We start from the raw sequence: 18,772 nt of genomic DNA, 5'->3' as shown, positions 1-18,772 counted from the left end.
AGCGGTTAGTATGTGTTTTCTTCTGGTAGATGGTGTGTCCTAGGGAGCCATTGGATCTTTTGTATACCAAGACATCTAGGAAGGAAGTTGGTTGTTGGCTTCTGTTTCCATGGTGAATTGTATTTTGGGGTGTAGGCTGTTGAGGTGTGTGAGGAAGTTGTTCAGTTTTTCTTTCCGTGTGGCCAGATTATGAAGGTGTCATCTACGTATCTGAGCCAGAGTTTGGGTTTGTGGTCATATTTTTCTAGAGCTTGTGTTTCAAAGTGTTCCATGTAGAGGTTTGCGATGACAGGTGAGAGGGTGTTCCCATGGGTGCTCCTTCTATTTCTTTGTATTTTTGTCCATTGTAGGTGAAGTATGTATTGGATAGGCAGTGGTTGGTTAGATCTAGGATGTGCTTGGGGGGGTTGTATTTGTTTTGGATGGCTGTCAAGGCTTCTTTTATTGGCACTTGGGTGAAGAGGGATATGACATCGAAGCTCACTAGTAGGTCGCTAGGTTGTAAGTTTTGTTTCTTTATGATCTCGATGAACTGGAATGAGTTTCTTACGTGTGAGTTGATGGATTCTGCATAGGGTTGTAGTTGTTTGGTGAGAAATTTGGCTAGGTTTTGTAGAGGTGAGCCTATGGAGCTGACTATTGGTCTGAGTGGGGTTCCTTCTTTGTGTATTTTGGGGGAGACCATAAAGCTTGGGGCATCTGGATGATTTTCTCTGGGTATGATTCCTTGCTGGATTTCTTCACTGATGGGGGAGGCTTTTATTTTGGATTTGGTAGTTTTTTCTAGGTAGGTGGTGGGGTCTGTCTTTAGGGGTTTGTATGTGGGGTCTTGGAGTAGGTTGGTTAGCTTGGTTTGGTAGTCAGATGTGTTCATAACTACTGTCGCGTTGCCCTTGTCTGCTGGTAGGATTATTATGCTGGTGTCTTCTTTCAGGTTAAGTAGTGCAGTTTGTTCTTCTTTGGATAAGTTGCTTTTGGGTGGTTTGCTAGTGCAGAGGATGTTGGTGATTTGAGTCTGATTTTGTTAGCATCATCAGGTTGGTTTTGGTCAGGCTGGTTTCAACTCCGCATATGATGGTTTCTGTGGGGATGTGTTTGGGAGCGACAGCAAAGTTGAATCCTTTTGAAAGGACCTTGGTTTCAGCTTCAGTGAGGATCTTGTCTGAGATGTTGTGCAATGTTTGTTTCATGCGTGGCTGTGGGGGAGGGGGAGTTGGTTTCTGGCATTGTTGTAGTTTCCTGAGTTTGTTGGTGTGTGTGTCTGTCTTGAGGGTGGTCTGTGTTTTGGCTCTCCAGACAGCGAGTTGTTTGGATTTGTCCCAAAATAGAGGGTGAATCTTGTTGCTGAGTCTGAGGTGGAGTGTGAGGAGATCTTTGTTGATTTGGTCTAGGAGAAACCTTTTCGTGTGAAGTTCATTTCTAATTAGGGCCAGTTCTGTTCTTTTAAGGATGCGTTTGGTGGCTGCTGTGTTGGTGTGGAATTTCAATTGGAAGCTTGTGGGAATTAAATTTTGATCTCGGCAGTTGCATAGGAATGCAAGGTCACATAAAATGCAAGATCACAACTCACCAGCCCAAATCCCCCAGCAACTAAGACTAACCTGAGCACAACCAAGCCCCCACCTGAACAGAACACGCCTCCAACCAATCAGAACACGGCTAACCCCCAACCAATCAGAACACAGCCAAACCCCTACCAATGAGAACACACCCCACCCAATCAGAACACAGCCAAGCCCCCACTGAATCAAGTCCCACCCCACTGGCAGTTAAAAGGAGGAAGCAGCTGCAATCTCACATTACTCTGAGAAGCACAGAGCCGGAGACAGAAGCCTGAAGATGATGAATGAGACTTCATCGAAACGTTGCCTAGATACTTCGAATCTTACGCGGGAGAAAACCCGAACAACCAAAGATCCACATATAAATACCATGAGAACCTCAGAAAATATATATATATATATATATATATATATATATATATATATATATATATATATATATAAAATTGCTTATCACATGTGTTTAAATCCCACTTATTTATCTTAAAGATAAATGTTGTAAAAATAAGATAAATGTTGTAAAAATAAATATCATGTCAAGGCTGATATATTTACTCAGAGGCATTCAGGTATTTTAGCTGAAAAATAAAACATTATTATTATAGTTTGTTGCCAGATGTTTAGACTGGACTTGGCATTTTTTTTCCAGCTGCTCAGTATTTCCCAAGGACCTAGGATAAGCAGTAATGGAGTATATTAAAGATATTGTGACAGCATATAAGCTGTTCCAAGTAAGACTGCCTTTTGCAATTGACTGATGGTGAGATTGTTTTTAGCACCATCAGGGAATACAAAGGATCAAAAAAAAAATTAAGGAGAAAATCAAAAAGGACTCTGTGATTTCTTTGATGTCATGGCCCAGGGTTGACTCTTTTGATAGTAACAATTCTATTGCATTTCTCACATTAAGAATTTCAAAGCATAATTGGAAGGTGTTTGAGCCTAAGTATTAAAACCTTCCCAATTCTAAGAGAATATGTAGCCTTCTGTCCCAGAATTCCTCCAGATAGTTATTGCTGAAAATTCTGGAAATTTATGACTGGAACTGAGGGACATAAAAGTTGAGAGAGGTTGTTCTTGTTGATGTTTCCACTTGTGATCATTTCCAATGATGAGCTTCCAACATCTTGAAAGCTCATCAAAAGCATTATTCTTATCCATTTTGGTCCCAGTAGTCAGCACTTAGAAGTAAGTTAAACATGGTTTGGAAAGTAAGTATTGATATGATTGGCTTAATTACTGAAATTAATTCTTTTTAATCTAGGGAATTTTATACAATGTGTTGAATGAGGAAGTGCTTTAGTTTGACTGACAGAATCAGTATTCCAAATAGAAACTGAAAACCAGTGCTGGCAGTATTTTCATACATGCTTAAGTATTTGCAGTTTAAATTGTTGTACTTTCAGAATGGTGAACTCTATGAAATGATCAACCTTCAAATCACATGAATCAGAGGACATCCTTTTTATATCAAAGTACTTGGTTATTGATCTCATATTATTCTGAGACACGATTTATTGTGATTTCATTCCCATTATTGTCTTGATCGGAAGACAATAAGTTCACCTTTTGATTGTGTAAGATCAAAACCTTGGAGAGATTGGATGCAGTCTTTGAACAGTTGATGTTGATGCTGATCTTTCCCAGTCTCACATCCTTCTATTGATTTAACATGGGCCAGGACCAGAAATTGCAGCATTTCATACAAATGTGTATATTTGAAAAAGGTGTATATAGTTAAGTGATTCCATCCAACCCAACCAATTTGCTTTAGCGTGGGACAAATTTCTTCACAAAAACAGGACCTAATTCCACAACTGCGCCGTATTTTAATTTATTGCCTTTGGGCTCATTAAACATTTCCCATACTGCACAGGTTCTCATATAACATAAATGTAAGGTGCTGGAATTCACATTTGTAATATACACATTTGTAGAATATAATTCCAGTTTTGCAAAACAGCTCAGACTTTCATTTAAATGTTAAATCCTTCTCTAATGGAACAGCAACATTCAATATTTTTGAAAATATCCACTTCTTTTTGATGCCTGGCTGAATGGAATAAGATCATTATTATTTTTCTTTATGTCATTTCAGCTTGCATACTGTGAAAAAGATTGATTAGCTTCAGCCAAGGTTTAAGAACAACCTGTAATAGCGAATCTATCTATGTATTGATATTGCTTCTGTTTAACTTTTCAAACTGATTGCTATTTTGGTATGCCTTCATGTAAATTTTCAGCAAAACTAATTAAAGCTATTAAAATTTTGCAGCATTAAATGATGTCAGGTAAAGGGGATGTTAAAGGGAATTACTATCATATGGCAATAATTCAAGCTGTTTTTCATGTAGCAAGGAAGAAGTAAAGATAGTATTAATTCTGTTCTCTGGTAGCCTTTATGAATTTTCTCTGAAACCTACGGTAGATAAATTAATGGACTGTCACTAAGGAAACTACCATCTGGCAAGCATGTTAAGATTTATTTTTCATCTGTTGGAACATCTTTGCATCCTTTTCACAGAACTAAGACTTCCAAGATTTTTCTGAAGAAAAATCTGATTAATAATGCTTAAAGCTGTGTTCTAGAGAAAACTTCCTCAACCTATTGCCTCTACATTTAGTCAATTAAAACTGTCACAGTCTCCAGCTCCCCATCCATTTTGGGTGTTTTAGCTCAACACATCTAGAGGGCAACAGGTTGAGGAAGGCTGGTGTAGGGACTTCACATTTCACTTCTTTTTAGAAAAGAATAAACTTTTAAGATTTAATGTTTTCACATTGATTTTATTTATTTCATTTATATGCTGCCTATCTTTCTGGTAAGGTGACTGGGCAGCCATAAGAAAATAAATAGAAAAATAATTTTTTTCAAAAACTATGCCAAAAAAAATAGAACCAAGGAGATGGACAGCATGGGGATGAAGTCTTCTTACTCTGTCAGCCACTTCCAGTGGTGAGCATACCCTTCAGAGCCTGAAGCCATGTGGCAAAATCAAATTTTAATACCCTTCTGGAAGGCCAAAAGAATGCAAGCAGTTCTTATTTCTGTGGTAGAGTGCTCCACAGGCTGAGGATCACAGCGGAAAATGTTCTTCTCCTTAACCCCACCCACTGGAATTTCTTAGCACCCAGGGTCTGTAGCAGACTTCTTTTGCTGGTATGAGTGGGGTGGGCTAGTCTCAATGGAGTGAGGCAACTCCTCAGATACCTTAGATCACAATTTATTATATTGGTCTAGTGCAGGTTAGTACATAGATGCTTTTCAACATGGTATAGGTATGAAAGAATATGACTGGCCCAAATCATCCAGCCAACTTCTCTGCCTAATGGAGACTAAAATCTGGGCATTCCTACTCCTAGTCTAGCAGCTTAAACACTAACCACACTGATTCTCCACCCCACCCCCCCCACTTCGTACACATATACATTTAGAAAGGATGAAAAATATACACAGAAAGAGATAAGCAACCGGTTGCTGGAAAGCAAATAAAGAAGACCTGAACAATCATAGAAGGATGGGATTCTTATTACAAGCATTTCTACTTCTACTGGGAAAAAATCATTTTACAAAATCTTAGGGGAAAAGGACAATATATTATCAGGCATAAGTAGATATCATTTTTTAAAATGATCACTGTAGTTCTGCTTTTAAATGTACTTCTGATAATTAGAAAACTCAGAATTTAGCTTTGTGTCAGAAAACTAGATGGAATATACTAATTTATATATAAATGTCGATTCCACTTTACACAGTAGCTCTGGATGACTTACAAGAAGAAAGATAAAATTAGAAAATAATTTACGGTCCTAAAACTATATTAAGACTAATACCAGCAACTTAAAACTTGAAAAAATCCTGGATAATGAGGAAAGATAAGCTTTAAGCTGCCTCCTAAATTGTCATTTGCAGGACTCCAGACTCAACTTCAATGCTGCTTTGTTCCACAGTAGGAGCTCAATGACAGAAAAAGAAGATTACCTGTTAATCTTAAATGTATGTGGGGAGACCTTTAAAGCTGTTCGGTGGAAGACAGAATTTATGCTGAAGAAATGGGAACAGGAGTGGAAGAAAAGGAATGCATCAATTCAGTGCACGAATCTAAATCTCTAAACTGTGTCACAGTGATTGGGTCAGGGACAGGTAAGTCTCTAATTGCAGGGAGTTCGAAGTTAGTTTTATTCAGGGACTTCTCCCTGGAGAACCACATTTTTATCCTCTGGTTTTATGGACAGGCTGCTTCAAAGCCTATAATTCTTTTTGCTCTCTGATATAAAGGAATATCTTTTCCAAGACTTGCATTGAATAAGGTCATGCACAGCCTCACAAAGAAAATAGAACTTATGGGCATTTAAGCTCTAAGACATTCAGAATACATGGGCTTTTTAAATCAAACCAAGAAAGAAGCAAAAAACACATTCAACCTATGCCAGAGTACATTGTGTCTTTTTGGAGGCGAAGGCTGACAGATCTGCTTTTATTATTGTGCTCAGGTTATTTTTGTGTCCTCAGTTTCAAGAAAAAGAAAACGTTAAGGAGCAAAACAATAAGGAGCAAAACAAAATCCAGTCAATTTGGGGAGCTGTTTTCCTTTGTTTCGGCTTTTCCTTTTCTCACCTTTCCATTGTGAGCTTTGGAGCTTGACTTGAAATTATTGTGATTTTATTTTTAGAACTATACGCAAATATTGTATCTTATAGAATTACAATGTGAAGAAAAGCCATTTAGTTCCTCAATTTAGTTTAAATACCACAATTATTGGGGTCACACAATAAGCCAGGCTCATTTTTCCTCTCTAGCTTTCCTCCATTTCAGTAATGTACTGTAAAAATGGGGGAAATTGTCATGCTGCCTGTGTTAAATCACTGATGATCAGAACTGCTTTGTGATGTGCAGCAAAATTACTAGTAAATCCTCAACTATTTTTTGCCCAACTGTGAAATATGAGGAGGGAGTTCCAGACAAGGCATGTTTGTTCTTGAAATACCCAATTAATCTTACTATTTTTCAGCTGGGTAAGAGACAGTGGTCCTCACTGGCATAAATAAAGTGAAAGAATACAGAACACGTAATAACAGAGTTGGAAGTGGTCTTCTAATCCAATCCCCTGCTAAAGCAGGAGATTCCATTCTATTCTGGAACAATGACTGTCCAATCTCTTAAAAACTTCCAGCGCTACAGCTCCCCACAACTTTTGGAGGCAAGTCATTTTATCAATTGTTCTCACTGCCAGGAAATTTCTTCATAGTTCTAGGTTGGATTCCTCTCTTACAACCATTACTTCTTGTCTTACTTTAGAGAATAGGTTGTCCCAAAACAAATGACTCCACAGATGCAGTGACCCTTCCCAAGCCCCTTTGCCATTTATTCCTTCCTCCAGGCATTCAACAAGCTTGATCAAATGGGATAGGACCGCCAGATAAAGACTGCAGACTTCTGAACAAATGCTAGATGACAACAAAGAGGGTGTTCTATCTATCTAACCATGGCTAGTGGTCATCCAGATTCTTGCAGCCCAGTTGTGGGTGCTCAAAGGCAGGAATTCATGTCAGCTTTGCTGGCAGGGAGCTGTGAAATACTATCTTGTGCACTATTGCTGCTTTTCTGCTAGTCGTCGTTCAAGCAGCAGCTCTGAGTGCAGAGCTTTCGGAGGCTCCCTCAGCAACCATGGCTGTTTCTCCTTTGCTTCAACTTTCTATTGTGAAGGGAACAGGAAAGGGAACAGGCATACTGTATCAAGGCTGCAGAAATCCAGACAAATTCAGCAGTAAAATACTGTTCATGAGATCCCCATAGTCTCCCAGAAACTTGATCTGGAAATTCTAATGAACTGCAAGTTATTGTGCATGAGCCATTCCCAAATGGATGAGTCTGCATAAGTGCTAGAAATCATGAAAGAAGTTGTAAACTAACTCATCTAAAGGGCACCAGATTGTGAAATATTAGTCTAGAAACTAGTATAGATTTTATCAAAATTGCTGTTCATGACTTGAACAAATGTCTCAGTGTCTCTAGCCTGTCTCTTAATAACTGAAAACCACAGATGTAGATATTCCTATTTGCCAGTGTGACATATTTCAAAATGTACGCTATCTGTATGGCAAAATGTGAGCTGGGACAAAATAATTTCTCATCCCAGTCCATCATGGATGTGCCAAGATTTTAAAAATTGTAACTAAACTTTCTCCTTTTTCATAATAATTTAATGAACTCTGTGGTCTATATTAAGGCTATTCAGCACCACAGCTATAATTAGTCTTAAATCAGAGATAGGCAATGACTCTATGAAAGATTTTGAGATGAGACATAGATCACATTGCACTGTGGAAGTATTCTCAGTGAAATTGCCATGGCATGTGCATCAAAAAGCTGCCTCATGCTCTGCATTAAAACTGTGATACAGCAGAGAATACTTTCTGACTTGTATTGTAACTGGTTTTTGTTCTCTGAATGGTTTGAGAGGATACAGGAAAGGTGTATTGGGAACCATACAATATTTAGAGAAGTGACATTAATGTATGATTTAACATTATTTTACAATTGCCATTTCTTGTCTACCTATGCTTTCCCTATGAAGCTTGTAGTAGGCTTGGAGAATGAAGGAACAGCACAGGCACCCTTGGGTGCTGATACATTTATTCACGATAAAGGGATTTGCATTGGAATGTGTCTTAAGTTCACATACGATAATAAATAATGATTTGCTATCATTTGTCAATCCACAGGGAGACTTTCAAAGAGACACATAGCTGTCCACACTGCTGCCAGTTTCTAGGCATAGAAAATTATATTTAATATTGATCAACTTGCCCTAGTTGTCCCAGATCCTGGAATAAAGTAAGACTATAGGTATCATTCTATAGAAGAAAATGAAATGCATTGCTAATATATCCTTCAGTCCCATCCGTGTCCTTATTTCATGTTTTGTGCATTTGTTCATATTTTTTAAAAAAAATCTCATCAGTTAAACAGTTCAGCTACAAAGTTGTCCAGCTACCTTTTCCTTTCAAGGATTTGTTAGAATGGAGAGAGTACTGTATAGGAGTCAAGAGACGTGGAGAGACAGATTATCCCACTGTGAACAGAACCATGGTTAGCTCCATTGCCTTGCACTTCAGTGTGACAAAGATAAACACTAGCTTTGCTGTGGCTTCAATCTTGCATGATTATTGAGCTAGAATAAGCTCTGCTTTCAAACTGGCACAAAGAGCTTGTGCATACATGGCCAACAAGTAATTACATTTACATATCCATATTCTACTATCACCTTGATGTGCAGCTGATTTCTATGGGGGAAAAGATATGGAAACACCAATCATGGAACTTCATTTACCTTGTTTGCTCATAGAAATAAAGATGAGTTGGCCAAGATTGCCATGATTTTTCTTACAAAAATATCTAATAAGAAGTGGAGGCCCTGAGCCACTATGAAAGGTTAAACTGTGTTATCAGTCCTCTCCTCTCTATACAAATAGGGAAATGAATGAGATAAATGAGAAAATGGCACGGAGACTATCATCAACTGAATTCAAAACTTAAGACATGCTGATGACTTCTCAGAGTAGCCAAGAACATCAAACAAATCATTGGTGTAAAATTTATTTATTCAGAAAATTTACATAGCCATCTATTCACTCACAGTGACAATAGGCAGCTTACAAATGTTTTACAGATAGTGCACAACTCTTTCAATAATTTCCAAAAAACTAACAGCATAAATCCATAATAAAAGTTAACCAAATTCAAGCAAAAATGAATAGAAACAGAATCCAAAACAGCAAGGCAAACATATATATATATAGCTTTTAGGGGATCTATCTAAATGTTTATAAACACTATAAAAATAATTGGGAAAATAGTTCATGACGAGAATAATGAAAGACGCTGTTAAGTTCTTGGCTAATTGTTGGAAGCAAAAGAAATATAGGACAGTGATTCCAAATATTAGAGGTGAAAGGAATAAAATGTATAAAACCTCAAAGGGTATAAATTTTAAATTTTTTATCCAGAGTTATACAGTATACTAGAGAAAGTATCTAGTGAAGACATAAAGGCTTTTTAAAATAAAGCTAACCTACCGAAGTTAGATGATACAGGTAATCCTCAACCTTGAGCCCTAAATTTTTGTTGCTAAGCAAGACATTTGTTAAGTGAGTTTTGCCCCATTTTACATTTCTTGCCTCAGTTGTTAATGAATCACTGCTGTTGTTAATTTAATAATACAGTTGTAGATGAATCTGATTATTAAAAATGACTAAGCAGGGTTTATAAAAACTAGCCAAGCATCAGAAAATTTAGTTGTAGATATAATAGATTTGAATAAACATCCATTTATAATGCTATCATTAGATAACATTAAAAGGCCTGACACAGTATATGAACTGAACAGGTTCAGATTTCCTTTTGAATTTGTAAAATGGGTCATATATTATATGAGTCACCCATAGCTAAAATAAAGGTTAATGGCATGCCTTCTTCTACTTTCCCACTATTTAGAAGAATAAGACAAAGATGTCCATTTTCAGCTTTGTTTTTTAATATTTGAATTGAACACTTCGCATGTATTATTGGACAACGTAAGAGATTTATGCAGTAGTACACAAGTTGATTGAATACAAATTGTTTGAACCTGCAGCACTTTAGCTTCTGAGGCAGCTGAAATACTGGGATTAGGACTGTTAAATCTTTTAAAATTAAAAAGACTTGCTATTAGTTTTTATAGATATTTGTTATTAAGAAATTAATTTGATATGCAGATGCTAAGAAATAAATGAATCAGAGGTTCCTATATTGCCTAGACCCGAGAATGGGAGAATGATTAGGTTCTATAGCAAGAGTGCCACTAGATCTCAAATTATGATTTACATAACAAAAATATTTATACGTCATTAAAGTCTGTTTTGTTTGTGTAGAAAAGGACTGTCTTAAACAGAATTTTGTTAGAGATATAATAAGGATTATGCTTCTTTAAAACGTTGTTATGTCTTAATAAGTTTTGGGGGAATTACTAAATTACATAAATGTAATTAAGTGACAAAAGCTAAAATTTTCAGACAATAATATTCTCTTGAACCACATACCTAGTTCTTGGAATTTAACAAATGGACAATGTAAATAACCTCTCAGCTTTATTATGGCCAAATATGCCAATATTGCAGCATTGGAAAGATAAATCCCTTTCACCAGTGGTGGGATTCAAAAAGTTTTACTACCGGTTCTGTGGCGTGGCTTGGTGGGCGTGGTGTGGCTTGGTGGCCATGGCCGGGGAAGGATACTGTAAAATCCCCATTCTCTCCCCACCTCCCTAACCTGCTTTCCAGCTCCATCCTCCTGTGCTGGGCAACAAAAAAAGACCCAGCTGGGACTCAGGAGGCAGAGAATAGATGGGGGCGGGCCCAGTCAGAGGTGGTATGTGCCTGTTCTTCGAATTACTCAAAATTTCCGCTACTGGTTCTCCAGAACTGGTCAGAACCTGCTGAATACCACCTCTGTCTTTCACTCAATAGATTGAAGACCAGATTCCACTTGCCACCTATGAGAGGATTGCCTGAAGACATAGGCTTTATATGGACAAATATAATAAATAAATTGAAAAGTGAGTGTTATACAAAATAGGCTAAAACATAATTATATAAATGTATTAGAGTAATTTATTATATAGCTATGCAAGTTAACTATTTACTGCTAAAATGAAATATTTCAAGGTTTATTTAAATCATAGTGTTAATGATTTTCAGTTTTCTTTGTATAAATACCATTGTATTCAGCCATCATCTGTATTCTATAATGCATTATTGCATTTTATAAAGTCATAGATCTATTTCAAAAAAGCACACCTCTGAAATGTTGTTTTTTAAATAGAAACCACGGGTGACAATTGAAGTAATGGAGGAAATGTCTAGAGAGGAAACATAAGAAATATTCCAAAACAAATATTTCCATCTGAAGGATCGTTTATAAATATCAATACCACCTGCCACAGACCAATGATTAAAAATAAACATTCTATAACTTTGTGGATAAAAATCTTGCTCTTCATCATTGTCTCAGTCTTGTTTCTGGCATTCTTGTTTATATAAAAAAAGTCATATTAAAAATATTTTTACATTTTAAGCGAACTAGTTTTCCTTCAGAGTTGCTCTTGCAAATTGGGCAGCAAGCTGTATGACAGAGGAGGAGGGAGGGGAGGGAGGGAGGACGGAAACGCCCACCACCTTTACAGTTTGCAATATATCTTCTATTACTCCCTGAATATATTTCTCTCCTTATTCCTTTTTTGGTGGTGGTGGTGGGGAGATGAAGGGTGCACAAAAGGACTGGGCCAAAGTCATCTTCTACTTTACTTTCCAAAAAAAGACCCATGGCACTGCTTAAGGTCTAGAGAAGCATTCTTGCCCTCGATGCTAAAGGTTGGCAATTTCTTCTGCAGCATGCCTCCTTCAACTCCTTTTAATAAAGAATCTCTTTAAAAATAGGCAGGGGTTTTGGCAGGGATCCAAGCACCCCAAGTTTAGACAATGCGGTATTCTACTTTTATTTCATCTGTTCTTCTTGGCGCTCCCAAGGAGCAACTGCCACTGTGCAGGAGAAGAAAAGTCCGGGTGCCAAACTGGAAAGCGACCTCAGAAAGAGTCAAGAGAAGCCGCCACAGTAGTTCCGTGGCTCGAAGGACACCGTCTCTCGTCAAACGTAAATAAATCTCGGCTCTTCCGATCGGCACCCTGAGCGGGTGCGACGAGCCTCAGGGCAGACTTCGAGCAGTCCTATTAAAATAAATTCCACTTCTTCTGGGTGGGCGGTGAGGTGGGGGGGGGGGAAGGGGAGGAAGATGTCTCTACACCTACGTCTTCACACGAGTTAAGAGAGAAACTGCCAGGAGGGCATTTGGAGTGAGGGAAGGAGGGAGCTGATGACTTTCCAGACGGGAGTTGGGGAAGGAGCGCGCGCTAGAGTAGCTGCGACGGTTACCATGGCGATGAACACACCACACCACGATTCATCCCCTCCTCTACTCGCACGCAACTCCCCGTTGCTATGACAGCAGCGCCGCCAATGGAAAGCCGCATTAGAAGGCCGCCTTGCGGGCCCACGAGCTGACAAGGGAAGGGTTTCGCTGTGCACGAAAGACGGAAGTGGGTCCCGTTGAGCTTGGGCCGCGCCCGGAAGTAAGGGTGGGAAGGTGGAAAAAGGAGGCATTGACAGGGAGGCCCGCCGGCTGGTAGTCAAACACCTGCCCGGCTGCCTCCGCGCGAGTCAGGGAAGGCGACAGCCGCCTTCAACGTGGAGGCGGGGCAGTTCGAGAGGCTCTCGCGATAATTCCTTTCCCCCCAGTCAGGAGGCGGAGAGCGGAACTGTTCCTCCTCCCCTCGCTGCTACCTCTTCCCCCTCCTCCCGCCTCCCGCCTCCTCCCTCTCCAGGAAGAGCTTGGGCCCAACACGGGAAGATGGCGGCGGCCGGAGGCGGCAGCAGCAGTAGCGGCGGCTGCGGCTTCCAGGCTGCGGAAGGACCCGAGCTGTAGACCCCGACGCGGGGCCGGCGTGGACTGGCGGGCAGCGAGAGGCGGCGGCAGAGGATGAGCCTGCTTTGCGCTCAGTATCTCCGGTGAGGAGGATGGGGAAATCCTATTGAGGATGGGAAGCACGTTAAAGAGAGAGAGAGAGAGAAAGGGGGGAGAGAAAGTGTGTGTGTGTGTGTGTGTGTGTGTGTGCTGGGGAAAGGGGGTGCGGGTAGATTAAACACCATTTGGGAAAGATGTATGGACTGGAGGAGCCGCTATCCCAACAGGAAACTAGGAATAATCAAAACCCAGCTTTACAAGATCTGGAGGAGACTTCAGTGTGTGAGTGGGATGCTGTGCTTCTCTTTGGAAAGGAAGGTTTCCTGGTGAAGATGATGAAGGAGAGGGTGACAGGAGGCAGAAAAACATATGTTCTCCTATAAGGTGTTTTTTTTTATTACACATCCCTCAATTCTAGCATTGATAGTATTAGTTAACTGACGCTTATTCAGCGGCTGTATGTCCTGAGCATGTGTGTGTGTGAAAAATCTACCTTCCCCTCCAATCGGTCTTTTATTTAAGGTTATTTAATATCGGGTTTGGGATTTGTCTGGTGTTTCTTTTGAGCAACATGATTGTACCTGAAAAAGTAAGTGAACAGACATGGGGGTAAAATGGAACATGGATTCCTCACTATCTCATCAGCCTCTCTGTGCTCAGTACACACCTTCTGAAATAGAGTAACATTGCAAGGAGCGCAAGCGATGTTAAGGCTGGGTGTAGGTGATACAAATAAAACGACATGTGTGCGCACACACGCAGGAGATGATAAAGGAGGCAAAAATTAGAGAGTTGTTCTACAGAGGAGAGAGTGCTCTAGCCTGTACTGAGAGGGAGATATAGTGGGAAATGTGCAGAAGGGCAGTGACGTTTCATGGCTGATGGGTGAGACAATGGTTGGCTGAGCAAATGAGAAGACTACATGGCAGAGAGGAACAGGCTATTAGGGAACTGAAGTGAGGAGCTCTTGTTCATTTAAAGATGCAAGTGCTGTCCTAGATATAAGTATTGTTAATTCACTTATCTCTCAGCCTGAATTGTACTTGCAGTAATTGAAAGCTGTCCTATAAATTCAGTTCTGCAGTTATGCTTTACGTTGTTAAATGGTACAAGAATTTACCTCTGGTGTAAAGTTAATCAGTAACTCCCATAAATATTTCTGTGACTTCAATCTTTAAGGTGCTTTATAATTAATTTCCAAATTATGATAACTTGGTTATCAGTCCTCTGCAAGTCTCTTCTTCCAAGCCTGCAGTGCCAACTAATTGTAAATCAAATTATTTTGTCTGGCAAGAAAAAGATAATTTAAGTGGTTAAAGCACCAGGCCACAAAGTGGGAGACTCAACTCCTTCCTTAGCCATGGAAGCCAGCTGGGTGACATTGGGCCAGTAAATTATTCTAAGCCCAACTTGCTTCACAGGTTGGTTGTTGTAGGACAAATAGGAAACTGTGTTGAATATGTTTGCCACTTTGAGTTATTTGTAAAAAAAAAAAGATGGGATAGAGAGAAGAATAAAAATAAGATATTTGTTGTTGGATGATGCCTTTACTGAACATAGTTTTTGGCCACAAAATATATCATGAATAAAGAAAAAACACTTCTCAATTTTACTATATTATACCCCAGATATTTCTTTGCATTATTCTGTCATTTTAAATAACATTAGCATAAATATATTTGCAGATTATTTCAGTGCTATAAAGTTGTATACATGTCATTGTTATTATTTACCCAGATAATAGAATAATATAGATAGCATACTCATAGACTTATTTTTGTTTTACCAGCATACAAAAGTCTTATTAACAATGATTTTTTTTTAAAAAAATGTCAATGTATGTCCTACAAGACCATACTGACAACTGTAAATTATTAAGCTGTAAGAAAATGCAAAAAAATAATTCTTATGTGTTTAAAGCAGTATGTCCAAATAAAGATTTAGCCAGTTTTAAGTTTTCCCAGTGAAAAACCTGCATGTGTTATTGGATAATGGATCCTCTCCATTTTGTAAGTGTCTGCAAACTTGGAAACTCTAAAGACTTGCAATTGGAGATAAATTAGGAAACACAACACCTGATTATTTTGGGGAGGCTGTTTTACACCTCAATGATTATTCTCTGTCACCTTTAGGTGGTTTAGGTTTGCTCTTTGGAGCCTTCATTTCTTTCTGTTAAAGCAGAAGTTTAGCTTCAGGGGAGCTAAAATGTTCCACAGTGCTCTTATTTGTATACTTTATTCTATATTTTCTTCTGCAGCTTTGAATTTGGGTACATCACTGCACCAAAGATGTCCAATCATGTTCTCCCTTTTCCATTTTCAAAGAGAGAGAACAGGGTTTGGAAGGATAAAGTAAAATAAAATGACCCTGTAATCCCTCAAATTCAGGGTAGAGTGGGTTGGGGGGAATTGGTTGAAGCTGAACATTCACTGGCTGGATGCTCTTCCTGATGCCACAAGAGTTCACAGCAGATATTTTTTTCTTTGCACCCTAGGAGAGAAATCTAGGAGAGATTTTTTTCTGCTGCTACCTAGGATTGTACTCTCAACCTTTGGAGTGGGAGGGAGAGCGTCTTCAACATTAGGCCACCACACCACCCTTGGAAGGATAAAGTTAAATAAATGTATTAAATGTACATAAAGAAAGGTGATGCTGGTGAGAAATATTTATGCTTTAAGTGCATTCAATAGTTTAGCAGTTGAGGGGTATGATTACAATGTTGATACATGTTTCCCACATTGGCTGTCATTCTTCTGAATTTAAGATGCTAACTGTAATTTGAAAAGTTTTGAACTAACTTTCATTAGGATCATGCTCTGTTTTTGGATCAACTCTCCCATCATCTTTACCAAATCAGGCCTTATTTAAGTTTCACTTATTCCAGTAAAATGAATAACTTTTGCTGGTAGCAATGCCTCTAATTGTAGACCTAGCTTCTATTTCTTCATCGAATGTAGCAGTTTCCTGTCTTTATTTTTGTTCCAGAGAAACAGTGACTTTTTGTTTCATCAGTTCTCTTGGAGATATGTCTCTAAATATATATTTTTAGTTTACCATTTAACTTAGAACTGTATTTCTTACTTTTTTCTGATAAGATGTTTAGTAGAATATAGATTCTTATAATAGTAATTACATTATGGACTATTCGAGGAGACAGGTGTTATTTTTACATATTTTCTTACTGTTCTTGTCTTATTGCTCTTGTAAATTTGCCATTGAAATTGATCCCACAATAAAATTTTCCTAGAGAAAGACAACTTCTGTCATAGTATTATATTGCAAATATAAATATATTGCAAATATATTTATAAATATTGTGATGAAAAGTCAAAGACACTATTTGGTAATTGTAAAACCAAATAATTATTGTGACCCTTAAATATTTTTCACCTCTAAGTGACAGTCAATGAAGTTGGGCAGCCAATAAATTTAAATCAGTTAAAATAATAAGTGAAGTACATAAAAGATTAAAAGATATATATGCTGCAAAACTAATAACTAAATTATAAACCTTACGAGTGAAGTCACCCTGATGTCTGAGTAAACATGCATAGGCTTATGGTTTAAAATTGATCCCAACTTCTACTTATTCTCCAAAGAAGTTGATAATACATAAGCCACATCATATTCATATAAAGTCTAGGATATACTTATGACATTTCAAAAACATGAAATAAATTCTAATCTGACTAAAGTGACCTCTGATAAGTAAAATGTTATCTCGTATTTGAGAAGTGGAAAATCTGTATTTTTTAAATATGTGGGATGTGAGTGCAAATATGAAATTTCAGTGTAACCTGTTTCAGAAGTTGTGATGTAAATAATTGTGTTGTAGGATTATATATGTTGTCTTAAACTCCAAAGACCAAAGGTGGGATATAAATATAATACATTGTTCTTATATTTGACTTTGAAGATATGGTAGTGCAGTTAAGTATAATTTTCAATTTATTATTACCTTGATTGTGGGTTGTCTTTGAGCCTGTTTGTGGGTAAAATACACAATGAATTTATTTATTTAGTGTTTATTTAAAGTCTAGCGAATGAGATCAAAATCTTAATTAGAACTGATGTTCAATATGATTATCAAAGATTCTATTAATAGCCTGTTCAGATTTAAAAACTCCAGTTTATATCAAAATGGTATGCCTTTTCTATTTGGCTGTTTAATATTGTATGTAAAAATTTCTTGATGTTTAAATGCCTTTTTTTTTTTTTTTTGCTTAAACCTGTGAGAGATAGTAGTCTTATCTCCTCTACAGAATTTAATTTGTTATTCTTGAATTGATCTTCCACCTTTTCTTTTAAAGAGGAGGAGGAAAATAAATAGTTAATGATCTGTTTTCCTCAACGTATTTGTGGCCTCCAGTGTATTGGGTTCTCTCTCTCTCTCTCTCTCTCTCTCTCTCCCCCCCCCTTTCTTTCTTGATGTGACCCTGGGTGGTTAATAATATTAAAATGGATAAAACAATGCAACAATATTTTACAGTAAGAATAAAACATTATAAAAATACATATTATCACCTATAATTAAAAGATAGGGAGGAAAGGAACAGGATAAGCTGGGGAACTGGGGATCTGCTATTAATCTGTCAACCACCTCCAGCATGATGTTGCCCCATTGGAGCCTCAGCCCAAATGACAGAGCCAGGTCTTTAACCTCTTATGGAAAGTCAGGGGGGTGGGAGCCAAACTCACTCCGGGGGGGGCAAGATATTCCAAAGGGCAAGAGCAAGGGCAGAGAAGGCTCTTCTCCTGCACCCCACCAGCCGGAATTCTCTGGCTGATGGGACCCACTGCATACCACATCTGCCAGCAGGCCAATCCTAGTAGGATGAGATGATTCCTCAATAGCACAGCCTTTAGATTATGGGAATTAGACCAACCATCTTCTGAACACTAGAATTTGGAAAATTGGTACCCATAGAGGGAAAAATCCTGAGTTTTTCTCCTGCTGTGGTTAATCATAGTTACCATAAACTGTACAGCAAACTTTGTGGTGTGGTGGTGAGAATCCTTAAAGTATTAATTACCATTATGCTGTGCTTAGCACAGAATTGGGGGAACGGTTTTTAGTGATTTTTGAGATGTAAAAAAGAGAATCCCTGCAGATACATTGTGTTATACAGTTATTCACAAACTCACTATTGCATTAGGGAGGGTGTGTGTATTAGTATTTTGCCATACAGACTTTTAAAGTAGTCTATTTTGACTGTGTTTCACTTTGATGTTTTTTTCTGGTATATCCACTATTTACTTTTATATCACAAATTGGAGATAAGCACTCTTATACACAGCCCTTTCATGAATTGTGATAAATATTAATTCTTTGCAACATATCATGTATTACCTACCATCCTCTACCAGGTTCAATCAGTATGTGCAGTCATCTACTCTCTCTATTTTTTTGCCATTTATATAAAACTTGCAGTTGTTCATGTCTTCTTTCTCATCGAACATAACTATCTGGATTAAGATTCATGCTTCTTGTTGCATCCTAGAATCTATCCAGATTTCTCAGCAAATATTTATGTGCTCAACCAATAATGTGGTATTATATGCATAGAATAGTACACATATAACCTTATTTTTATCAACATAACTTCTGCTGTCACCACATTAATTTTTTATGTATTTATCCATTAATATATT

The 18,772-nt window shown here is 38.0% G+C and overlaps 1 protein-coding gene across 2 annotated transcripts in view; it reads left to right on the top strand.

Annotated features, from left to right (window-relative positions):
* The first annotated feature begins 12,720 nt into the window (after positions 1-12,720).
* SMG7 (SMG7 nonsense mediated mRNA decay factor) overlaps positions 12,721-18,772 on the top strand; it is a 57,426-nt gene continuing 51,374 nt past the window's right edge. For both annotated transcript variants that reach the window (XM_026703268.2, XM_026703267.2), the window contains exon 1: positions 12,721-13,164. In XM_026703268.2, the coding sequence (XP_026559053.1) occupies positions 13,136-13,164 (29 nt within the window). In that variant the 5' untranslated portion in view covers positions 12,721-13,135. The remainder of the gene's footprint in view (positions 13,165-18,772) is intronic.

This window comes from Pseudonaja textilis, chromosome 3 (genome assembly GCF_049901715.1).
Source record: "Pseudonaja textilis isolate UNSWEBS1 chromosome 3, rPseTex1.2, whole genome shotgun sequence".
Lineage (NCBI taxonomy): Eukaryota > Metazoa > Chordata > Lepidosauria > Squamata > Elapidae > Pseudonaja > Pseudonaja textilis.
Note: the sequence above shows the minus strand (reverse complement) of the source record. Positions and strands in the feature narration are given on the sequence as shown.